The sequence below is a fragment of the Pieris rapae genome, chromosome 6, assembly GCF_905147795.1.
Source record: "Pieris rapae chromosome 6, ilPieRapa1.1, whole genome shotgun sequence".
Taxonomy (NCBI): Eukaryota; Metazoa; Arthropoda; class Insecta; order Lepidoptera; family Pieridae; genus Pieris; species Pieris rapae.
The window spans coordinates 2,314,263-2,336,574 of record NC_059514.1 but is presented as its reverse complement, the minus strand read 5'-3'; the positions used below and the strand labels follow the sequence as shown (position 1 = coordinate 2,336,574).

Genomic DNA, 22,312 nt, shown 5'->3' with positions numbered 1-22,312 from the left:
AAAAAACAAATATTTGAATATTGTTCGTTTGAACTGTCACTTTGACAATTGACTTGTTAAGTAATTTTAACCTTATACGTCTTGAAGTAGGACTCAAACTTAATATATCACATCAATCAGTTAAAACATATTTAAATCGATATTTGAAAATTTTATAGATTCATAAAATTAAATTAATGAATAACTAAATTACTTTACTACAATAATAAATTATTATGCGATAATTACAATATCGAGTCTTGGTATTAACACATTAACAAAATTTACATTAAAAGTACAAATGCCATTAATTGTACATAAATAATTCACTAACGGGTTTTACATTGAAAAATGTAATGTTCGCCTAAAATAGAAACGAAACGAAAATTGTATTCTATAGAAAGAATAGAAAGACGAAGCCAGTCCAAAGGAGGGACGTCTAGAGCTCAACTTCAATTTTGTTTTTTTTAACACAACAAAATAAAACAAAATAAATATATCAAAATTATGTTTCGTCGTTAGATGACGCCATAATTGTACTAAGGATCGCTGTAACAAAACACAAAATTGCAGTTGGCTAATTTTTTTTAAATTTTTTTAAAGCATCTAGTAGACCCCATAGACGTAACACGCACGTTTATTGAACAAGTCATTGAACTCTTTGGATAAATTCTACCGACATTTATCCAAAGAGTTCAATGACTTTTGAATCTACACATTACGTAATAATATGAAGCACTGCAGCGTGCATACTCGCCAGTACTAATTGCCTCTTAAGAAAAATATTGCACCGATATAACAAAAGTACTTCCTAGTACCACAGGATAAACACAATTTGACGTATTCGTCGTATTTAAAAGTGAGATAGACTGATGTTTTTTCTCTATCTATTGGTCTTGGCCACAGATTACTGCAACTATTAGTCGTAATAATTTTTGTTTTCTATATTCAAAAACAAAGTTGCCATAGTGCGTCGGACTGACAATTCAAAAAAAACCCGCCTAAGTTTAAACCTCCTTTGAGGATTTTGTTAATAAACTTGTCTAACACTACAAAGGGGGACTGCTAAAAACTACTGTCATTTAATTTAACGTACAAGATGGGCACAATTTAATTTTATTCAAATTCAAACAAGCGCCGTGAAAACTATGGCCGCACTTAAAGGCCCACAATCCGCCATCTTTAATTAAAAAATCGTTTTGCAATGGCAGCCCACAGAGTGTGCAATCTAACTGTGGAGTCATTATTTCTAGTACATCATTTATATTAATATTAGTTTTGTTAATTTTCTCGTATACATGTTTTAGTCCCCAGTGTTCAGACGTCGCTGCTATTATTAGAGGAAGAGCCGTGTTATTGATTTTTCCGTCTGACGAATTTCGAAGTAACGCGTATAACTGAAATGATTTAAAAAAAACATTAAGTACATAGTATTGTGAACTCCTGGCGAAGTTGTGTAGTATATATTTCAGTGAAATATTGTTAGTTAATATTAATTTGATAATATATTTTAATGTAGTATAACAATTAAATTAATCTTGCTATTTCTCCAGACAATATTCACAGAACACATAATTGGCAACATAAATGTTATATTTAATATTTGTCGCAGCCAACTAGCTTAATTAGCCGTTCAATCATGAGCCTAGCCTCTTAACCAAACATCGCCGTTTAACAAACGGCCTGAAGATATTCAGCCAGTTGATCAAACAGCTAGTCAAATGACTTGGATAGATCACGTTTCATTGCATGCCTAGCCTGTTGACTGTTAATTTAAATTTACTTCCACTTTCTGCCACCTAACGGGTAGCGTCGAAACTCACTGTCAATATGGCGTCCAAAGACAACTTTGATAGTGTTTTCCATATAGTATACTGTATAATAATTATATCATAATTATTATGAGTGAAATGTTGTTAATGAATGCTAGTTTAATATTCCAATAATATGTTTTAATAATGTGTTGACGTAATAATAATAAAACAATATTGACGATGATGAAATGATTGATAATGTTATGTTATATGTAATATTAAATGCTACCTTTTAACTATTTAAGAAAACTTTTAACGTCAATATATATGACAGAATTTGCGAACTCTTGCAAATAAATTATTATCAATATTGGGTCAACATATAAATATAAAAAGAAGATTGTTATGACGTTAGATTATTGCACCCATAAATATTTACAGAGCACAGATCATAAATGTCATTAATAGTATATTTCATTACAAGTGCGGAAAGCCTGTCATTGCAACGAGTTCCGACGAATGTCTACCCGAGCCGAGGCGCAGCCGAAGGTGAGGGTTGACAGTCGGGACAAGTTGCACGTAGATATGTAGCGACTTATATGTTTCCGGTAAATTGTTCTCCGAAGCATTTTATGCAATTATACTGCGTTCGGGTGGTATTCATTCAAATAAAATATCGTCGAAATTACTCATTTTGTGCAACAAATAACTCAACTCGAAAGAACATCTTTGGAAAATGGCGCCAACCGCAAAGAATATGAGCAAAGCTTGTTTTTTCTTTTCTTCACCCATTTTGAGTAGGCAAAGGGAACTTGGCCCATATAGCCAATTCTTGAGTAGACTATTTTTATTGAAAGAAAACCAATTATAACTCATTGAGTCCAATCATTAAATCTGATATTGAAACAAATAGTAGCTTCTTTTTAAAATATTTGCATGAATCATAAAAACTTCTGTGATTTTTTTTAGTAAAAACTTCATGGTTAGTTTTTTTCTTTTTAATATTTTTTTTATTGATATGAAATAAAATAAACCTAACCTAACTTATTGAATCCAATTATTATAATATTTAGAAATCATATATCATAAAAACTTCTATGAATCTTTTGAATAAAACCTTCGTGGTTGGTTTTTTCTTTTTAATACACATTGTTTTGACAGTTGGCAAAGAAAACGCACGAGTGCGGGAATGGCAAAGAAAAAGCACGAGTGTGTAATAGCCCACTTTCCGAACGCTATACCTCCCTGCAATATGCCACTTTTTGAGCAACTGTATTAAAAAATAAGTATCAAACTAATGTTATATATTCATCAAAACAGTGTCAGTTATAATAAAATAATTTAGTTATTATATTCACTCGAGACCCATGTCAAATATGGTACACAGACCTTAGTTACCCATACTTTGAAAAAGCAAGTAAATTATAAAATAAAGAAACTCACCTGCTTTCTTGCTTCTTCAAACTCATAAGCACTATACAGTGTGTCAACCAACGGCACAGTTATTGTTACATCAAATTTCTCAAATAAACACACCATCAAACATGTATGATAAAATTTTATAGTCAGTGCACCCGTATCGATCAGATTTGCATGTTTTTTCATTATGTTAATTGCATTCCTTCCACCTATGGACTTTATTATTAGCGACCCTAAGTCGTCCCAACTCAGCATATCTTTAACTGATATATTATCAAATTTCTTATTGCAATTCAAGCATATATTCGCATGTAATGTTGCATATAATTGTATTGCTCGGTCCCATGTGTCCAATGTGAACTGAGGAAGGAACGAATGCAACAAACTCTCATCAAGCATTTGCACTAAAATTCTCAAAACATGCAGTAAATCTTCATTTCGTCTCAAATAGAGTATTTTTCTCCACAAGTATGGCATTCGCTTGCAAATTTCATAGCATTGCTCCTTTGTTTGATTTGACCACTGCCGCTCAATAAATTCATCTATCAATTCTGAAAACACTGGCATCTGACTTGTCCGTACATATGGGAGAGGAAATCCGCACTCACAACCAATGTTCATTAATTTTTGAGTCTTCACATTCACTGCTATACACGAATTCACAAAATATTTATACAGCACTTCACTTTTTATTATTAAATCCAACAATTCACTTTTGCGCATGCAAGTGTTTAAGTATGTCAGAAAAATATTGTTCGGAACAAACTTTGAATCCTCAATTGCTCCAACCGATTTGCAATATTGTTCTAATAAAAGCATCAATTCATATATTTCACTAATATCACAGCTGTAATCTTCTACGATTGAGATTAAATTCGATTCAGACTCCTTATTAACGAGGCTTAGCCTAGAGTACTGGTATAATAATTTACAATATTTATCTTCTTTACTCTGTAAATTATTGTCTATTTCAATGGTTTCTTGACTAGATTCTTTAAAAATGATTTCATCATTTATGACAGGTGTATCATCCAATGAGTAATCGTCACGAGCTACCCATTTAGGTGTATTTTCACCATCAAACTGTCTAATAGGAGTAATTTCTTGACTTCGGTCACTGAAATTTTTCACTTTCTCTTCAAAATCTTCCCATTTCTCCTTTAATATTTTTTTACTTGAGTTAAATTTCCCTGAGACAGTTACAGTTAGGCCTTTTAAAGCTTGAAGTGCCTCTGGTGATAGGGTATTAAATAAGTTATCATCATTATGTTTTATATCATAGTTTTCATCTAACAGTGATTGTGAATATGGATTGTCAACCACATAAATTCCTGATTTCAATTGAGTCGCTTCACTTGATTTTAATTTATCAATTTTAATTAAAACCTCTTCTACACTTGATAATAAACCATTATTCTTCAATTTGTCCCTTAAACCTATCAAAATGTGCATTTTCATAGTTAAATTGTGCTCTAGCAGATATTCTTTATACAAGGCACAAAGTTCCGCACACAACACATATTTTTCATCAATGTAGCATTTCACTAGAAATTTGTCAATTTTCATGAATTTCAAACTAACAAGAGAGCCATTTGAAAGCCATACATACAACATGTCATTAATAGTTCTGCAATCAATGATATCATCGTACACATACCATACAGTATCATCTACTTCATTGATATTCAAAAAGTATAATGCCCTTTTATTAAACGAGAATATTACACTGTTCATTGAGTACATTCTTGAGAAATTAACTGATTGTCCTTCGCATTCATACTTTTCATTTTCAATAGCTACATTTTCATTTTCATAAGATTTTATGGATATTATTTTCATTGGTGGTTTAGCAAGAACCTGTTTAAATTGATGAGTCCGTCTCACCATGCCATCAACCGTTGCTTCCCAAATTCTTGATGATGGCCTTGCACAATACATAAGCGTATTTGACAATTCATCACCAACAACAAATTGAGCATCATCAACAATGTTGTATTTCTTTACTTCAGTAATTTCTATATTAGTTTCTGCAGTACCATTGGTGATAGTGTCTGAAACTACAAAACAGGCACCAAATTCTCCGTCTCGTAATTTTTGTCCAATTTGTCTATACTGCTCCTGTGCTGTATTACAGATGTAACATCGAGTCAATGTAGAAACTAATAGCATACAATCTCTACAATCGAGTTGACATATTCGTGAGTCTAGACTCATAATGATTTGTGAAGAACCATGGAACATACTTTTTGTCTGAAATTATATATTTAATATTTCAGTTGAATTTATAAGTAAAAGGCTAATAAAAACGATGTCAGTGTTAAAAACATTTACTTACAATGAAGCTATTTAGCTGGAGAACAGATACTTTTCCAACATCATCGCCAGTAAATAACATATTTCCACTCCATATCATCGTAGTGACTTCATTACCCAAGTGTTCTTTGGATGAAGTAGTGGAATCATTTCTACTCAAATTTTGATCACATTCTGTGACTGTCACCATTCCTTTCCCATTAGCAAATCCAATATGCATCTCATTTTTAGAAATGGCCAGTCGTGTTATAGGTCCATCCTAGAATTAGTTACAAAGTTATTTCTTTACAATGCATTAAAAAAACACAAATAACACAATACTTAAAAATTATAAGGAATGCAATAATAATGTAAACTATGTTTTTCACTTTAATTTGGAGAATTATAATATAAAGCTAAAAATCATAAAATTGAGCCTGATAATAATTAGTCTCCAATAAAGGTATAAAATTTAACTTTTTCATTTAGCTAGAAGCTTTATTAGGTTTCATACAAGTGACTCACATTTTAAACAAGAAATATACATCCTTTAAAGGATGCACTCAGCAAAGAAGTTTTGGCCTAGTGTGCGACAACGAGGTTTGATCCCAGCTACCAGATAAGAGTTTATCTATGTGCATTTTTAACTCTCAGTGAGGAAACAGGCTTAAACCCAAAAAGTCAATGGTGTGCCAGGGGCAAACTTGCCAATTAGCTTGACAAATGATCATAAAAATTACACCACTGATATTTTTAAAGCATGCACTCAATGTCTCTATATATAAATATATTTATTCATAACTAACCTAAAGCAAAAGTTATAACCTCCAGCCCTATCATTATTAACAGTGAAATGTTATGACAGAAATGCATTGACAACACTAATAATGTAACCTGCTTCATCATATAAGCATTTACCTTACCTTATTGGGGATCAATTGTATGAATTCACAGGGCCATCTATTAAACACATAGATTCCACCGCTAGTCGCTCCAAATGCTATTAAAGATTTAGAGACATCGAAACAAGTATACTGAAATAAAACAATGTGTTTTACTGTATTTCCACAACGCATTAAAATTTGCAGGAATGGCTACACCCATATCATATTTCCACTCACTTTATCTTAATAAATAACAAACTATAAAAATATTAAATATTACTATGGGCATTATACTATATAACTATGTATTATTATACCATAATTTCAAACAAATAAAACAATAATAATAAGGGTTGTTTGATGTTGGTGTGAAATTCTATAACTATAATGTTTGTTGAAACCTATAATTACATTACTTAAGACCAATTGTTTTACTGACATAGAACTACTTTATAAGAACCCTTTCAAGTCTAATATAGTTAAGAAAGTATAAAGAAAGAAATGTGATTCTTATTGGATATAAATTATCTTAGAAAAACTTGTTTCAACCTTGAATATTAATAGATTATCTGAATGAGTGCGGTGCGACAAGGTATTTTCTAAATGCAAACTTTTGAATAAGTGCCAAATAAAGAAAAACGATACTTACTTTAATGCGCTGAATATTTTTTATGGGAAAATGTATACTTTCTGTAATATCGGGCAGCTCTTGAAGAATGTAAGGTGGTAATTTAAACTCCGCCATAGTTTATGCCGACATTTTCTCTCAAAAAAATAAAGAATACACTCAAGAATTTATGCTACTTACAAAAATCTTTTATTCAAAATGCTACTTTTCATTCACTGTTCTACACAACGAAAATTCATATTTTAATTTTCACAACATGCAATGAAAATGAACGCTCATTTATTACAGTGTGACTGTCATACATCAAATGTTATTTTGATTTTTGACAACCCACATACATTCGAACCACAGATACAGATTTCATAGACCATTGTGGCAATTATAATTACTTATTACTTTTATATTATATTGAATTATTTTAAACATTTAAGTTTGTATTAGATCACGTTTTTACGTTTGATGTCTAATCATTTTGAGTTGTATTTTTGTTGGTGTTGTTATAAAAAAGTATGCTATTCAATATTTGTAAAAACCGCGTAATATATGTTTATGTAATGATGGCATAACGTTTAAAATTTTGTAGTCAAAAATAATAATCTTTGATAAAAAAAACTCGGTTAACATTATTTATTTAATATAATATATCAGTAACATTCGCTCGAACAGTGATGGAAAAAATCGTGGGGTAACGGACATGTCTTAGACCAAAAAATCAACAGCATGTGTCAGGCACAGAGGAGGTTGATCACCTACTTGCCTATTACATTGAAAAATGATCATGAAACAGATACAGAAATCTGGGGCCCAGAGCAAAAGAGATTATGTATATATATTATATTTAAAAGCATTGTACATATAGGTTTTATTCGCAACAACAATAATTACACATAATATGTGCTTAAATTTTTGGAAATATATTGTATTATATAAAAATACTATATAATGGGATATTAATATATGCTAGGATATTAAATACTGTAACTATTTATTAGATATGGATAATTTAAATGATAGTAAGTACTATTTTAAAACATTCCCTATACAACTTTTAGAAATATATTAATACTATCTACTCCAACATCATTTTCTGCGATACACCGATAGGTGCCTTCGTTTTTCTTCTTTAAATCATGAACTTGATATTCCAGCTTTCCAGTTGCATGCCCCCTAAAATTATATGATACAAATTAGGGAAGATAATATTAGTTATATGTGTATATGTATCACAAAAAATATCATAGATTAACGTGATCGTGTCTCAACCGAAAGAGAGAGTCCTCGACCAGCCTTACCACTGAGTGGCACGCTTGAGGTCGCAATGGGAATGTTTTTAACAGCTGAGCTCGGCCTGAATAGCATTTTCCCCCGTCAAGGGCAAGGGTGTCTCCTGCGAGAGTAGTGCGAAGCGAAGTACGAACTAAAGGTACCGCCTTCCCCGGTGAAGGTAGTACTTTACCCTAATTTTTTTTTTAAATTTAAGTTCGAAAAGTTCTATATTATGTATATCCTTAGCGGCCAGAATAACTTCGTTCGCGCGTTTCACGATAAACGACATCACAATGATTTGTAACAACAGATTGTAGATGGCGCTACAAATGTAACAATCACGCGTAGGGTATTCGTTAACGAACTTTGATTTAATAATGGACGTAATATACTTACGTTGTTAAAACAGAAATGTTTGTATTAGACGCGATGAATTCCCATCGGGTGGAAGGTAAGGGGTTCCCAAAATTGATATAACAATTAAGATATAATGTTGTCCCAATCATCTGAGTAATATTATTACTAACTGGAGATTGGATGTATGGAGCAACTGAAAGGAAATAATTATTTAAACAATGTTAATAATAAACACGTATGGAGAATAAAAACAAAATAACAAATATTTATTGAAAAAAGCGAAATCCTACAATTTCATACGTGATTCGTTCTTGCAAACACAATTAAATTAGTCCTACATCTCTTTCTCTCAAATTGTCTTTACACTGTGACTGAGAGAGACGGATTGTTAAAACGGAGCAATAAGATTTATTATTTATGAGTAAAGGATGACTCTTTACTACTACTGACGTATATAATAATAATAAACATTTAATACAATACCCCAAACATTAACGTTAACAGTACGTGTCGCAGTTCCCATGCTGTTTTTAGCTACACAGTGATACATTCCAGAGTCATTTAGTTGCGCCGTGAATCTAAAACCAATATAACTTTAACTAAAATTCAAGAAATCTTAGAATAACTTTCCAAAGACCTCTTTTTTCGAAACGTTCTTGTCTGCCAAAATTAACATGATTTTATTTAATTCTTCGTAGTAGTCTCCGTAGTAAGAACGGTATTTAAACAACTTTAATTATAGATAATATTATGATATTTTATGATACAAATTCGGTCAATCACAAATTTAGACGTTATTTTTAACGTTAAAGAATTCAAATTTATTCTTAAGATGTCATGCTGATGGTATTAATACCGATGTGTGTAGGATGAATCCGTATGGTGCCTATCATCAAATGCAATGATAACGTCATCCTGGTACATGTCCCAATGCACTTCAGCCTCTGGTACAGCATCGACATCACACGGCAGCGTAACTAAATCACCCTGTTTTACTTCTAGAGACTCGTCCTGGTTTTTGATTCTCGGTTGATCTAGAACAGAACATTAGTATAATTTAGCAAATATATTTTGGACTAATTTAGGCAATTTTTTTTACCAAAAAACAGTATTGACATATTATATTTATATTAATATCATGGAGTCATTTTCTGAGTAGTCATCGCCGAGGTCTTCATAACAATTATTATAAAAAAAGTTTAGGATTAGTAATGGTAATACGAAAGAACTCCAAGAAAGTCATCGTATAACGAAACTAACTCTCAATTTCAAATCTTTAAATATTTATCTCGATGTTGATAGTCACTTCGCTTACATAGAACATCAATATAGGATCAATACTGCAGTACTTCTGAAGTTATGTGGTTTGCCAACCAAGTGTGACATAAAGATATGCCTTTAAACCGTGTCCCATTGGGCTCTGTTTATTTTTAAATTAGTATTGCTTAAACATTATAAATTGCGGCCTTGAGGCTTGATGGTTTTCACCACAATCCAAATTCCTTTCAAATTAAATAGTTACAAAATTTAGATGGTAGGTTTTGAATTCTCAAAATTTGATTGTAAGATCAGTATTACTTAGAAAAAATATCCATGAGAGAATAATCCACTGTTAGTTGCTACGACCTCTAAATTGTTATATTTTCATTAACAGAAGAAGAATTACATTAAGAAATACCAAAAAGGCATTTTCTACAGTATTTTTGGTTCTTCTTTTTTTCCACTTCCTTAATTAATTTTTTCAAGATGTTGCTCAATATTTTGATTTATTTTATCATCTACTACTTTTTCAATATTTCCTTAGAAATAACCGGATTTATAGGTTCAGTATTTTTAATAACACTTACATTGCACTTTCACTAACAACTGCTGTTGATCGAGACCCAAGGAGTTGTTTGCTTCACATATATATACGCCTCCATGATGCGATTGAGCTGATGGTATTTTCAATACGTTGTCTGATATATATACGCCCTCAGGAATTTCTAAGAAACCATAGTCATTTTCCAATCTATACTTCCAAGAGATGGACGGAGTGGGTTTCCCTTTTGTTATCCTGTAAAGTTAACTTGATTACTGGAGGGAATTAGAACTGTGTATAAGCACTGTTGATATAGGCTTTGAAGTAACTAACTTTTAGAAGAACAGGGACGCTGCGGGTATAGCCTACTAGCCTAATATGTACTAGGATATACATCTCGGTTTATTTATCAGATAAGGCAAATACACAACAAAACCAACCAAAACATCCAATTTAAGTAACACTACGAGCCTACGTAGATATAGTTACCGATAATATACCTACATTGTTTTAAGTATTCATTATAAATATTTACTTACAAGCATTTCTGTTGTGTCCAATCACCCGGTTTCAAAATTACTTCAGTTTTCTCTATTTGTACAGCAGGGGCCTCTAAAATAAAATTATAAAATATATAACAATATTGAAAGCTTTAAAGTGTACTCTTCGAAGGCTTAGTTTATATAGTCTTTGGTCTACGTCAGTATATGAATTAAATGCGGCTATACATTTTTTTTTATTTCTTAAGTGGTAAACGGGCGGAGGAGGTTCATCTGATGATTAGTGATTTCGCCGCCCTAGGACACTCACGTAGGCGGTGTTTTAAGAATTGGTACGCTCTTTTCTTGAAGTGGATATAGAGCACAGAATTGCCCCTCCCCCAGAATATGAAGGGCAGCCTGTGCGTCCACCACCGTGGGTGCTGAGTGTGGGTGTCCCTCTGAAGGACGTCCAGCCAATCATGCTCGATGTTTTGAAAAACTATTCGTTGCAATTGCAGCGTTTATTTAAAGGGAAATAAGTAAGAAATAATAAGGATTTTATGATTAGGTACAGACGTGAAATATTACCTAAGCCAGTGATAAAAACAACAGCCGTATACGATATAGATTCCACGTCATTTTGTATATCACATACATATTCGCCAACATCATCTAGATCCATATTTTTTATTAATAACCAGTTCTCGTCAGGATTAATTTCCACTCGTTCACTATCAACTTCAGTACCATTATGGGTCCATTTAATTTCAGCTTCTGGATATGCATTTACTTTACAATAGAGCTTTCCAGTGGCACCGTAATTAACTGTTATATCTGAAATTGGGTATAGTAGTTTATTCTCTGGTTATATACATATGTTTAATAGGATGCCGATGGGGCGGATACGTTTAGAAATTTAACTGTTGATGGGCTGTTTGCCTCAAGTGAGATATTGGCAAGGAGAGCTCTGACATCTGATTTCTTTTGTGTAATAATGCGTTACAAGTTTACTACTCTAATTGTTTCTAATTTAGTTTATTTATTATTTTCTTTATTAATTATTCTGAATTAAAATGATCTTATTTGTCCATCCACCTAATTATTAGGTTCTTGATTATTTAATGTTTTACCTAGCTGTACAAAGTTGTTTATATTTAGCCCACAATTTAATGATAAACTGTCAAATAAAATAAATAAAGAATGATGTTTCAATTAATGAAAATAATAATCAAAATATATTACCTGAAGGATACTCTAGTACTTCAAATACAAATGTTCGATTTACGAATATATCCACACTGCTGTCAGCAGTACCTAAAGAATTTCTGGCTTTGCACGTGATTGTACCATTGTGTGTTGCATTGTCGATGCTGACGTAACTTATGTACGTAGAAGGAATTTCTAACAAAACTGTCTGTAATTTGAGAGAAAAATAAAGCCATATTTAATTAGATTCGAAACGGATTGTTTGGGTTGGACCCTCCTGCCTCGTTTCAAGAACGTACGAGTCGTTATTTCAACAACTTTGGCTGGAAGTCTCCACAGTCCTTTTTACAAGGCATTTTCTTATGCGAATTTTCTAATGCGAACTAGCGAACTGTGGAATCGACTCCCGGTGGAGGTCTTCCCTGAGAGATACGACCTCTAACTGTTCAAAATTCGAGTGTAACCTGGCCCTCGATCAAAGGCCCTTGAAGCCCTCAAGGGGGCTGCTGGCTGCGGCGGCTTTCTTAGCTGCCATACCAGTTATCAAAAATTAGCTTGTAAAGAATACGTATATAAATGTATTCCTGTTTTTTTAATATAACCGTAAATTATGCGTGAAAATAGCTAAAAAGCAAATACCAACTCTTCAGTCAAGCTCCCTAGCGTTGAGTGTCCATGTGGTATCACTAAAGTGAGCATGCTGCCTGTTTGAACCCTGTCCTATAAAAAAAATACTTTTTGGGAAAAGCTACAAAATTTTACAACATTGAACTTACATCAGAAGGAAGTATCTCAGAATTCTCATCTTCCCACCAAACTTCTGGTTTTGGAAAACCATCGATTTTACAAGCGAATGTAGCGTTCAATCCGAATTCAATTAAATTGGTGTATTCGTCTATTATATGGGTTGATGGTTTAATCCACTCAGTCACCATTCCTGTAATATTTGTTACGAAAATATTCAAATTAAATTTGTTCACAGCAGTACCTGTTATCATCAAAAATACGATTGAGTTTTCAAATCCATATAAAAAATACAAATTTATAATTTATTTAGAACTTGAAAGTAGTTCGTGAAACCACTACAAATAAAATTTCATATTCTTGAAGCTGATACAGTCTTGGCGATTAAAAAGAGTGGCGGAGAGTTTATTGCCAGTTCTTCTCTTCCGTTCTACGCCCTTGATTTGAGAACTGGCAGTAAATGTAAAATTAAATTCATTTAATATTCCTTTTTTTGACGTTCATAAGTGTACATTGTTACCTACATGAATAAATAAATTTTGAATTTGGAATTTTGAATTTTGAATTTTGAATTTTAGGAATTACTATAATTAGTCGTTTCTGCACACCCCCTTTCTCCCAAGGTCGCGACGAATAACATAATTTTTTTACATACTCACGTAGTAGATACAAAAAATTAAAAATAGCCAATCGGTAACGATCCTCCCTGCGTACTGGTCTAAAACAATCGTGTTATAGGAAGACTGTTGGGGTAGCAAACAAACCACCAATATTAAATGCCAATACATACAGAGAGCAAGAGGAAACATCCTTAATGCCTCCATCTCACTGTAATCTTTAAGACCGGAAACGCACTCTTGGCAATATGAGTGTCCATGGGTGGCGGCCACTTAACATCAGGTAAGGTGGTATATCTTCTACTGAAATGCTGTCTTAAATTTTGTAACCCGCAGGAGTTTAAAAAAAATGTGAATTTTGGCACCTGCGCCACCCTGACTATCATTTTAGACCTGCAGAATCTTTTAAGTATGTTGATACAGAGTTTAGGACATTGTATTCTTTTCTTACATACCTTGATGTTGCGTTTCGATTACTTTTGAAGCACCACTTATAACTTGGTTATAGTTAGCATATTTTGCAGTTATCTAAAAAATGAATACAATTGTCATTTTGTTTCCTTTAGAGCAGAGACTCTTGGGCCGTGAGGTTCAAGTGCATATCCGCTAATTAAAGATATATGTTGTGGCCTGGAAAATAGTGCAAGCGACCCCAAAACTATTGTTTTTCTCGGTCGATGAATAAGTATCGCTATACAGCGAAGAAATTCAAAAGAAGTCAAAAGCTCAACACTGCTCATATGATGGGTATATAGTCTTGAAAAAAGTGCTCAATTCGAAAACATTTATTTACTTTTTAAACTGAAACTTTTATTACATCGTCTCAAACTTTTTGGTTTGTGTGGCGCATGTCGCGTGACGGTCGGCCCCGAAGTAGGAATAAAGTGAAAGGCGTTCGTCGTAACTCGTAGCAGCTATGGCCAATATGGCGGCGCACATAGTTTGCAGCAGCTTACCGTGTAGTGTATAGACTATTATTCATTTGTGCCAGTGCTCCACGCTATTTTAATATGTGCATTTAATCTAAATAATTGTTAAGTATGTATGTCGTACTCTCTAAGACATAGAATTCATTAAAAATATTAGTTGGAGAATTAGTCTATTTTTATTAACCATTATAATAATGATAAAGCGATTTATATCCTTAATGGAATATTATTCCAAATTTTTTTTAGTTAAATTTATATAATGTATAAAAAAAGTTTCACTTTTGTGTGGTTTTATGAAACCACGATGGTTTCATAAAACCACACAACATTTTTCTGTTATTGGGAGTAAAATTCTATATATGAGATACAAAAATACTTACGGATAATCTAAATGATTTTCCTGATTCAAACAAGTGCGTGGCCATATAATGCCCCTTAGCGGTGTAACTAAGCTCTAAATTTAGAACACTTGTCTCCCCAGATTTCAGCATCAGTACTTCTATAGATAATAGTTCTATATTGCTTCCTGATGTAACGATTAGTATGTTGTTTGATGACCCTGGAACAATAATATCACCCACGGTTAGAGATTCTCTATTAATACCTGTCCATCCATCGCGGACTTAACGTTGAAATCGTGAATCCTTATCTTTATTTATTAATAAACAATAAACATCTAATGACAAACATCTTAACCAACTTGTTGATGAGACAGGTATGACCTGGCGTTTAAGATACTAGTGCTAGGTGAACTGAGGTTACACAAAATGAAAAGTGTATCAACGATTCGTTGTATGTTTACAATTACTTTTGTATGTACAAAATGTAATTGTTTTTATTTAATAATAAATAATTAAAAAAAATAAAATAATTGAAAAATGGTTTATTTTATTGACAGTTTGTCCAATAGATAAGTAAAATAAAAATATTTTTTTTAATAATAAATAAATAAAAAAAGTAAAAATTGAATAATTAATGATTTATTTTATTATTTTATTGATAGTTTGTCCAGTAGATAAGCAAATCTTAAGCAAGGTTGTGTATCGAATCGGTGTGAACTGTCTACGCGGCCTAAAATGTCTTATCATTGCTGATATATCGTCCTTCTAGTTGTTTTTGTAATGCTAGAGTGTTCACGAGTGCGTTGCCGGCCTTTTAAGAATTGTTTTTTTTAGTTAAGAGCCTCATCTGATGTTAAGTGATACCGCCGTACATGGACATTCACATTCGCAAGTGCGTTGCTGATCTTTAGAGAATTGGTGCGCTCTTTTCTTCAAGGTCCCTAGGCCGAATTGGTTCGGAAATACTTAAGTTGGAATGGTGTTGAAATACACCTTTAGTCTTCAGTCACCATGACCGCTCACTGTTAAGCACGCGAAACGTCGGATAAAAACCAAATTATGTTAAATGATTATTGATACAATAATACATTGCTTCAATCCGGTAAAAAAAGTGTTCTTTAAATATGTTAAAGCTATACTATATATAAAGTTGTATGGTAAACGGTAATTGTAAAACAAAATTTATTACCTGGTATTGGTCGTTCGGAGGTTTCCTTTAAGCTTCTAGGAGTTTTAGGTGAGAATCCATATTTAAATGTCAATTCTTTATGTGTGAACGCATATATTAATGCTGGACCCTGTGACTTCACTTCTATAGTATATTCCCCACTATCTAGCCCATGCAAGGACATCACCTGTTTATAATTTATTAATTATTATAAAAAATAAATAAAAATAGACCGGTACAAAATGAGGGAACTATGTTGCTTGAAGAAGCACACAACAATTACTTAAAAGTTAAGATTTAAAGAAAAGGATAATTTATTTTATATGTATTATATAAAAAAAGGTTAAAACTAACTACAGAAACCTAAAACAGTAAATTATTAAAGTAATATTAAAATAGAAACTGACCAACATTGTGATCATTTTCGTATACATATAATATATACCCACACATATTTATATATAATATATAAACTAGCGGACACCACAGGCAGTTGTCCTGCATGATATTTAAAGCGATAAGGATTTTAAACAAATTTAGAAAAAAGCCATCTACCGGGCTGAGTTGTGAATCTAAACCACCCAGGGCTCCACGCAAACTCATTCAATGATTTAAATCGGTTTAGTCGTTGAAGAGGAGTTTAATGTCCCCACGTACAGTAGAATTGTATATATAAGCTATCCTTTCTTTTAAGATAGATCAAACTGCACACGGTGTGCCAATTTGATAGATATTGGTGAAGTAACCACAGCCTCCATACAATGTGAATGGGTAATGTAATGAATTTAAAAAACAAACCTCTGAGGTATTTGAATCTCAGTAAAATACTAACCGAAGAATACCTTGTCTGCATAATTCTAGTATAGTCTACTGTTTGACCCAGCTCGTTTGAGATTTGCATTTCAGGGTTGTGTCCGGATACACCAACTAAAATGTCCGATGTTAGCACGTCAACTGTAAACTATAAAACACATATCTACATATAAAATAATTAAAATTCTTTAAGACACCAGTAATGCATAAACAGGTTTTACACAATAGTACAATTAGTCTTGTCACTAACGATATATAATATTTTATACATAGGAAATATATATAAAAAAATAGATTGTCAGCTTTCTTCAGACCAAATTAATTGCAGGCCTAAAGTTTTTATTTTCGGGTCGTAGTGGATATTTGACTTCGGACTATTGTATGTGAAAAGAAGTGCCTCACGTGTAATGAGCAATAGAGATGAGCCGGTTAGTAAAATACCTACTGTATAATGTTTCCGATCATAAACGTTCGAAGATACTTCCTGTACGTTCGCTGGCGTCCATTCTAATCGCATAGTTTCCTTTATAAAGTCAAATGCCTGAAAAATAAAGCCATTTAGCCGAATAAGAAAACAATTTACCGACATATTTTTATAATGAATAATATACATGTATATGTTTGAAGTTAACGCGGACTTATACTACTACTTCTACTACTACTAATATCTTGCCAAGATTATAATAGCCGCATCAGTAGATAGTAGGAAGTTGTTTTTATCATTAATACTTGACAATTGATCAAGAATTAGGTATTACTTAGTTAAATTAATTTAATAATATTTCGTTTTGTAAATACATTTAATGTATTCCATTTTTAGCTTGAACTATAATATCAATGTTTTTGTTATATATATATATATATATATATATATGTTACATGTGGTTAATTTAATTTAGTGGTGGAATTTCTGTTGATACTGATAGATATGTCATATATCAATCAGCAGACTGTAGCTACGTACCTTTTTTAAACTAGACAATTCGATATAGAAAACGGAACCGGAACATAGATTGGCTACATCGTAATAGAAGTCGTTCGATTCGGAAGCACAGTGTCCGCTTTGGAAAATGAAAACCTGAAAAATATGGGTTAGTATTTTTATATTAACACTTGTGAACTAACCATGTACGGAGACCGAGCTAATATAACAGTAATTATTTAGCCCTGGAAGAATTTGGTACCTTGGTTATTCACTTGTTTCTGCTTGAACCTATTTATTTTCAATACAATTACTTTACTACACACTACTCGAATAGTATTTTATTTTATTGCAATAACGGATTATGTTACCTCACGTTCATCATTCCATATAAAAATCTTTCTTTACTATTACGATAGCTATATGCCCAATGAAAAATCTGCTCAAAACCCGAAGTTGGCGTCGACACGAAACTTCAAAGCTAAACATCATCCCAATTCGTTGGTACGTAATAGCATCAATTATTCCCCGAATAAAAATGGCTTGCAGGAAGGCCTCCTGCAAGCCATTTTTATTCATGTCCTATTTTCCTATTTTTAGACATGTCCTTACGAATCGGGATGTTCCAATCACAGTTATTATTAACAAATTAAAAACCGCCTGCAGCGAAGGTTTAAACCTTTACTTCGTAAATCGCTCAATGGAGTGAGCTTCTGCCATTCAGGCGATTGAACACCCATTGACAGCACCAAACGAGCTCCAAATTCCGCAGGAGACGCCCTTGCGTTAGTCTCGAGAAGACAGATGAGCCTCTCAAAAAAAAAATACGATAGCTATTCGATTTTACGCATAGCTAAAAAGGCTTCGTAACTACATTGCAATGTCGCTAACTGTAGTAAAGAACATTAAACGAATATCATAAATTAAAAAATTAGCATCTAAGTATATACAAGGATAGCCAACCTGACTGCGTTTCTGTCTGCAGAGTTGAGATATACTTTCAATCTTTGGTCTCTCCTCAGATTTTGCAATCGCGTCAGTAAACACATAAATATTCGAAGAATATTTGCTTCTTTCTAAAGCCATTTCTATTGCTGATAAAGACTTCTCTGGACATTCTTCACCTCCACCAGCTTCGACCAGATCTAAATGGTCTCTAAAATTCGTGGCTGTAGTGAAAACCAATGGCGGTCCAACATCTGAAATTTTATAAACATCTTAAAAAAAAATCAGATTCGTAATCGTAAAAGTCCACGGGCGGCGGTATCACTTAACATCAGGTGAGCCTACTGCCCGTTTGCCCCCTGTTCTATAAAAATTTTTTAAGTCTTATTGAAATATCTGTCTTTGTTTACTGCGCCGGCAAAGTAATTATTTTAACAATTGCCTGCTTGCTTGCTGTTGATGAACTTCGCGTAATAATTTTACGGCCTACCGTCATTTGTTATTACTTTTTTTAGAGCTAGTGCCAGTGCCTGCCTTTATTATACGGTTAAGTGTAACCGAGTAGTTAACTAGTACCTAAAAGCGTCATTTTAGTAGCTTAAATAAATACTTGATTTCCACATAGTTGTGGTCAGTTGTGGAAGTTAGGAATTCATTATTTACTATACATACATAATGTCCACGGCTCGATGGTGTATTCGGCCTGTGGGTGTCAGTTACTTTCAGTCTATGTTTGTCTTAGAGAGATCTGTGTAAGTGTCGTGTAAGGAGTGCTGTGAGCTTGTCGTAATCTCGTTATATATTGCCATATTTAGGTATGTATTTAGTTTCTCCTAAATTCTGGTTACAAGTAGAGCAAGAAAGCTGTAAAGGTCATCTACGTATACGCCAATATTAAAGCCTTACCAGGGTTATTGAAGGGCAGCAAAATATATTCGGCATATGTTTTCTCATCCAAAGCAAACAGTTTATTCGCCTTAATTATATCGACATCTTCTTTCATAGAGGCTGTAGTATCTAAGACAAGTATAAAGCTCTTTTCACTCGTCACAGTGTATATTAAACCGAAATAAATTAATAGATATAACGCCATGATAATCACTAGGCAGTGACTTCGACACGACCCCGACACTGAAATGAATCACTTAATATTTCAACGCATTCATTACGTTTATTAAGGCGAATATTATACCATGAATAAGTGCAGCAACTAAATTGTTAGCTAACCTATTTTTGTATTTTATTGGATGCTTTAAAGTTATTTAATAATAGACGCAAGACTAGATAGATGAATTTTTTTCCTACAATAAAGTTCACAAAAGAGAATTCTTAACCTGAATCTAAGTAATATTATATTAACTTAATTTTCTACCTTAGTCCATAGCTTAGACTAAGGTAATGTTCTTTAACTTAGAATAAACTACTAATTATTTCAAATCTAATATAAAATACATAGTTTTATTACACTTTAAAATGCTAAATGAACTAATTTAACATTGTTATTATTAAAAAACAGAGGCGCAACGAAAAAACTTGGCGATTAAAAAGAGTGGCGGAGAGTTTATTGCAATATCTTCTCTTCCGTTGTACGCCCTTGATTTGAGAAGTTATGTAAAATTAGAAGAATTTCATTTTTTTGACGTTCATAAGTGTACATTATGTTACCTATATCAAAAAAGGATTTTTTGTATATTTGATTTGATAGGACTTAGATTTCTGTGTTTCATTGCTGTTATTAATTCTTATAAAGGCAATTTTAGGTTCTAAAGCATGTCAGTTTACTCATGATGTTTTCGAGTGAGTGTTAAATCCGCATGTAGACAGCAACTTCATTGGTGCACCTCCCAGGTATCGAACGTATGGTTTAAGACTTCAGAGATGCACGCTAAAGTCAATAGGCCAACACAGCAGTTTTAATGCCAGTTCTTCTCTTCCGTTCTACGCCCTTGATGACTGGTAAATGTAAAATAAAAAGCATTTCATGTATTTTTTTTGACGTTCATAAGCGTACATTATGTTACCTATGTGAATAAATGATTTTTGAATTTGAATTTGAGCACAACTATATTAGAACAGTTCCTATGTTCTTTGAACAAACGCGATTGAGATTCATATTATGTTAGATTTCACATTCTTTGATATACAGCATCTTAATGAGATATATAATATTATATCTTTATTTGTAAAATATTGCTTTATGAGAACGAAGTCGTCAAATATAATTGTGCAAATAAATGCGAATCTTTGTCAACAACGATAACTTTTACTTAATTGCCATGAAGTACTTATTAATAGTTATTTTTATGTAGACATAGCATTTATTACCAACAAAAACACACACACATAAACCCACAAAATAACAATATATAAGAGAAAAAATTAAATAAAAGATATAATGAGATCATATATATTTTTCCTTTTCCCATTCGGTTCGTCTCAAGTATGTAATGCGTGTGTGCTGTGGCTGTATTTGGCCCTGGTTCAGCATTATGCTGAGGAGCAGACTGTTCCACAGCGCTTGTCATTCTACCAGAGACCACATCAGCTAGTATGTATAATATTCCTACATTTAAGCAAATATCAGTTTATTGTTTTTTTTTTATAGAACCGGAGGCAAACGGGCGAAGGCTCACCTGATGTTAAGTGATACCGCCGCCCATGGACACTCAATGCCAGAGGGCTCGCGAGTGCGTTGCCGACCTTTTAAGAATTGGTACGCTCTTTTCTAGAAGGACCCTAAGTCGAATTGGTTGGCAGCTGAAGTGTTTAAGTGTTTAATTAATAATTTAATTTATTGTGTATAAATGGTCTTTTATTAAATTCATATTTATAATTAATTATAAAACAAATATTGGCCCTTAAATTTGCAATAAAGTTATGTTTGATAAGATACAATGTTGACCTGTTAGGGCGAGTGCTATTTTATTTATACGATTACGAGTACTAGTAATTAGCTACAATGTACAATGAGTTGTTTATTGGTTTTGGTTTTACGTGTATGAATTCTAGAAAAAATAATTGATATATTCAAAGAGGTGATCAACCAATTAAAACTCCTTTGTGAAATTCTTTCTAAGTATGACAATTATGAGGATATTTATATTTTCAACCTCGCCAAAGAAGTTGTGATAATATTTGATGAGGCGGGAAGACGAAGTATTATTTGTTGTTTCAAAAGTTAATTTACAGTTTTCTTTAGATTTTTTTTTTAATTTTGTCCATTAATGTTACACATGTTTTCTGATACACAATATTGTTTATCTATGTAATCTGTATTGGCTTCCTGTATTGTCTAAATGTTTTGTTTTATGATATATTTGTTAGCTGTAAGATTTTTAATAATTAAATAAATTAATTCAGTATCAAAATGAAGCGATGACATACATACTCTACAGTTACGATTCTGGCTTTTGTTTATTGTTATCGGAATTTCTCCTACAGGAAGAATTTAACGTGATTCAAGCGTATGACCAAAGTCGAATTTATTTTGGTTTCTGTAATTTTATGCTAAAAATTAAGTATTTCAGATGGAAGTATGCTGTCTGAGTGGAGCTCACAAAGTCACTAGCAGTGACCAACTAATGATTTCGCTATGTAATCAGTACTGCATCAGGTCTGAGGAGATTTTTTTTTAACAATGTTTTATTTGCTTTTGCTGTAGAGATATAAATATATAAATGGCTGCGCTAATTTTTTTTATATAACAAGAGGAAACCGGGTAGTAGCTCATCTAATGTTAAGTGATACCTCCGCCCATGGACACTC

At 32.6% G+C, this 22,312-nt stretch overlaps 2 protein-coding genes across 2 annotated transcripts; both read right to left on the bottom strand.

Annotated features, from left to right (window-relative positions):
* Positions 1-713: 713 nt before the first annotated feature.
* LOC110994327 (Hermansky-Pudlak syndrome 5 protein homolog) lies at positions 714-7,252 on the bottom strand. Its single transcript, XM_022260900.2, has 5 exons — positions 6,978-7,252; positions 6,368-6,478; positions 5,488-5,724; positions 3,177-5,402; positions 714-1,376 (listed from the first exon to the last, which is right to left on the bottom strand). The coding sequence occupies exons 1-5, from the start codon at positions 7,071-7,073 to the stop codon at positions 1,062-1,064; spliced, it is 2,985 nt and encodes a 994-aa protein (XP_022116592.2). The 5' UTR covers positions 7,074-7,252; the 3' UTR covers positions 714-1,061.
* A 339-nt stretch (positions 7,253-7,591) lies between these two features.
* Positions 7,592-19,677, bottom strand: LOC110994331 (hemicentin-1). Its single transcript, XM_022260907.2, has 17 exons — positions 19,454-19,677; positions 18,566-18,801; positions 17,645-17,758; positions 17,126-17,221; positions 16,700-16,828; positions 15,889-16,054; positions 14,739-14,917; positions 13,885-13,957; positions 12,845-13,005; positions 12,105-12,276; positions 11,451-11,696; positions 10,920-10,992; positions 10,427-10,635; positions 9,436-9,613; positions 9,063-9,157; positions 8,619-8,772; positions 7,592-8,123 (listed from the first exon to the last, which is right to left on the bottom strand). The coding sequence occupies exons 1-17, from the start codon at positions 19,638-19,640 to the stop codon at positions 7,994-7,996; spliced, it is 2,598 nt and encodes an 865-aa protein (XP_022116599.2). The 5' UTR covers positions 19,641-19,677; the 3' UTR covers positions 7,592-7,993.
* Positions 19,678-22,312: the final 2,635 nt, after the last annotated feature.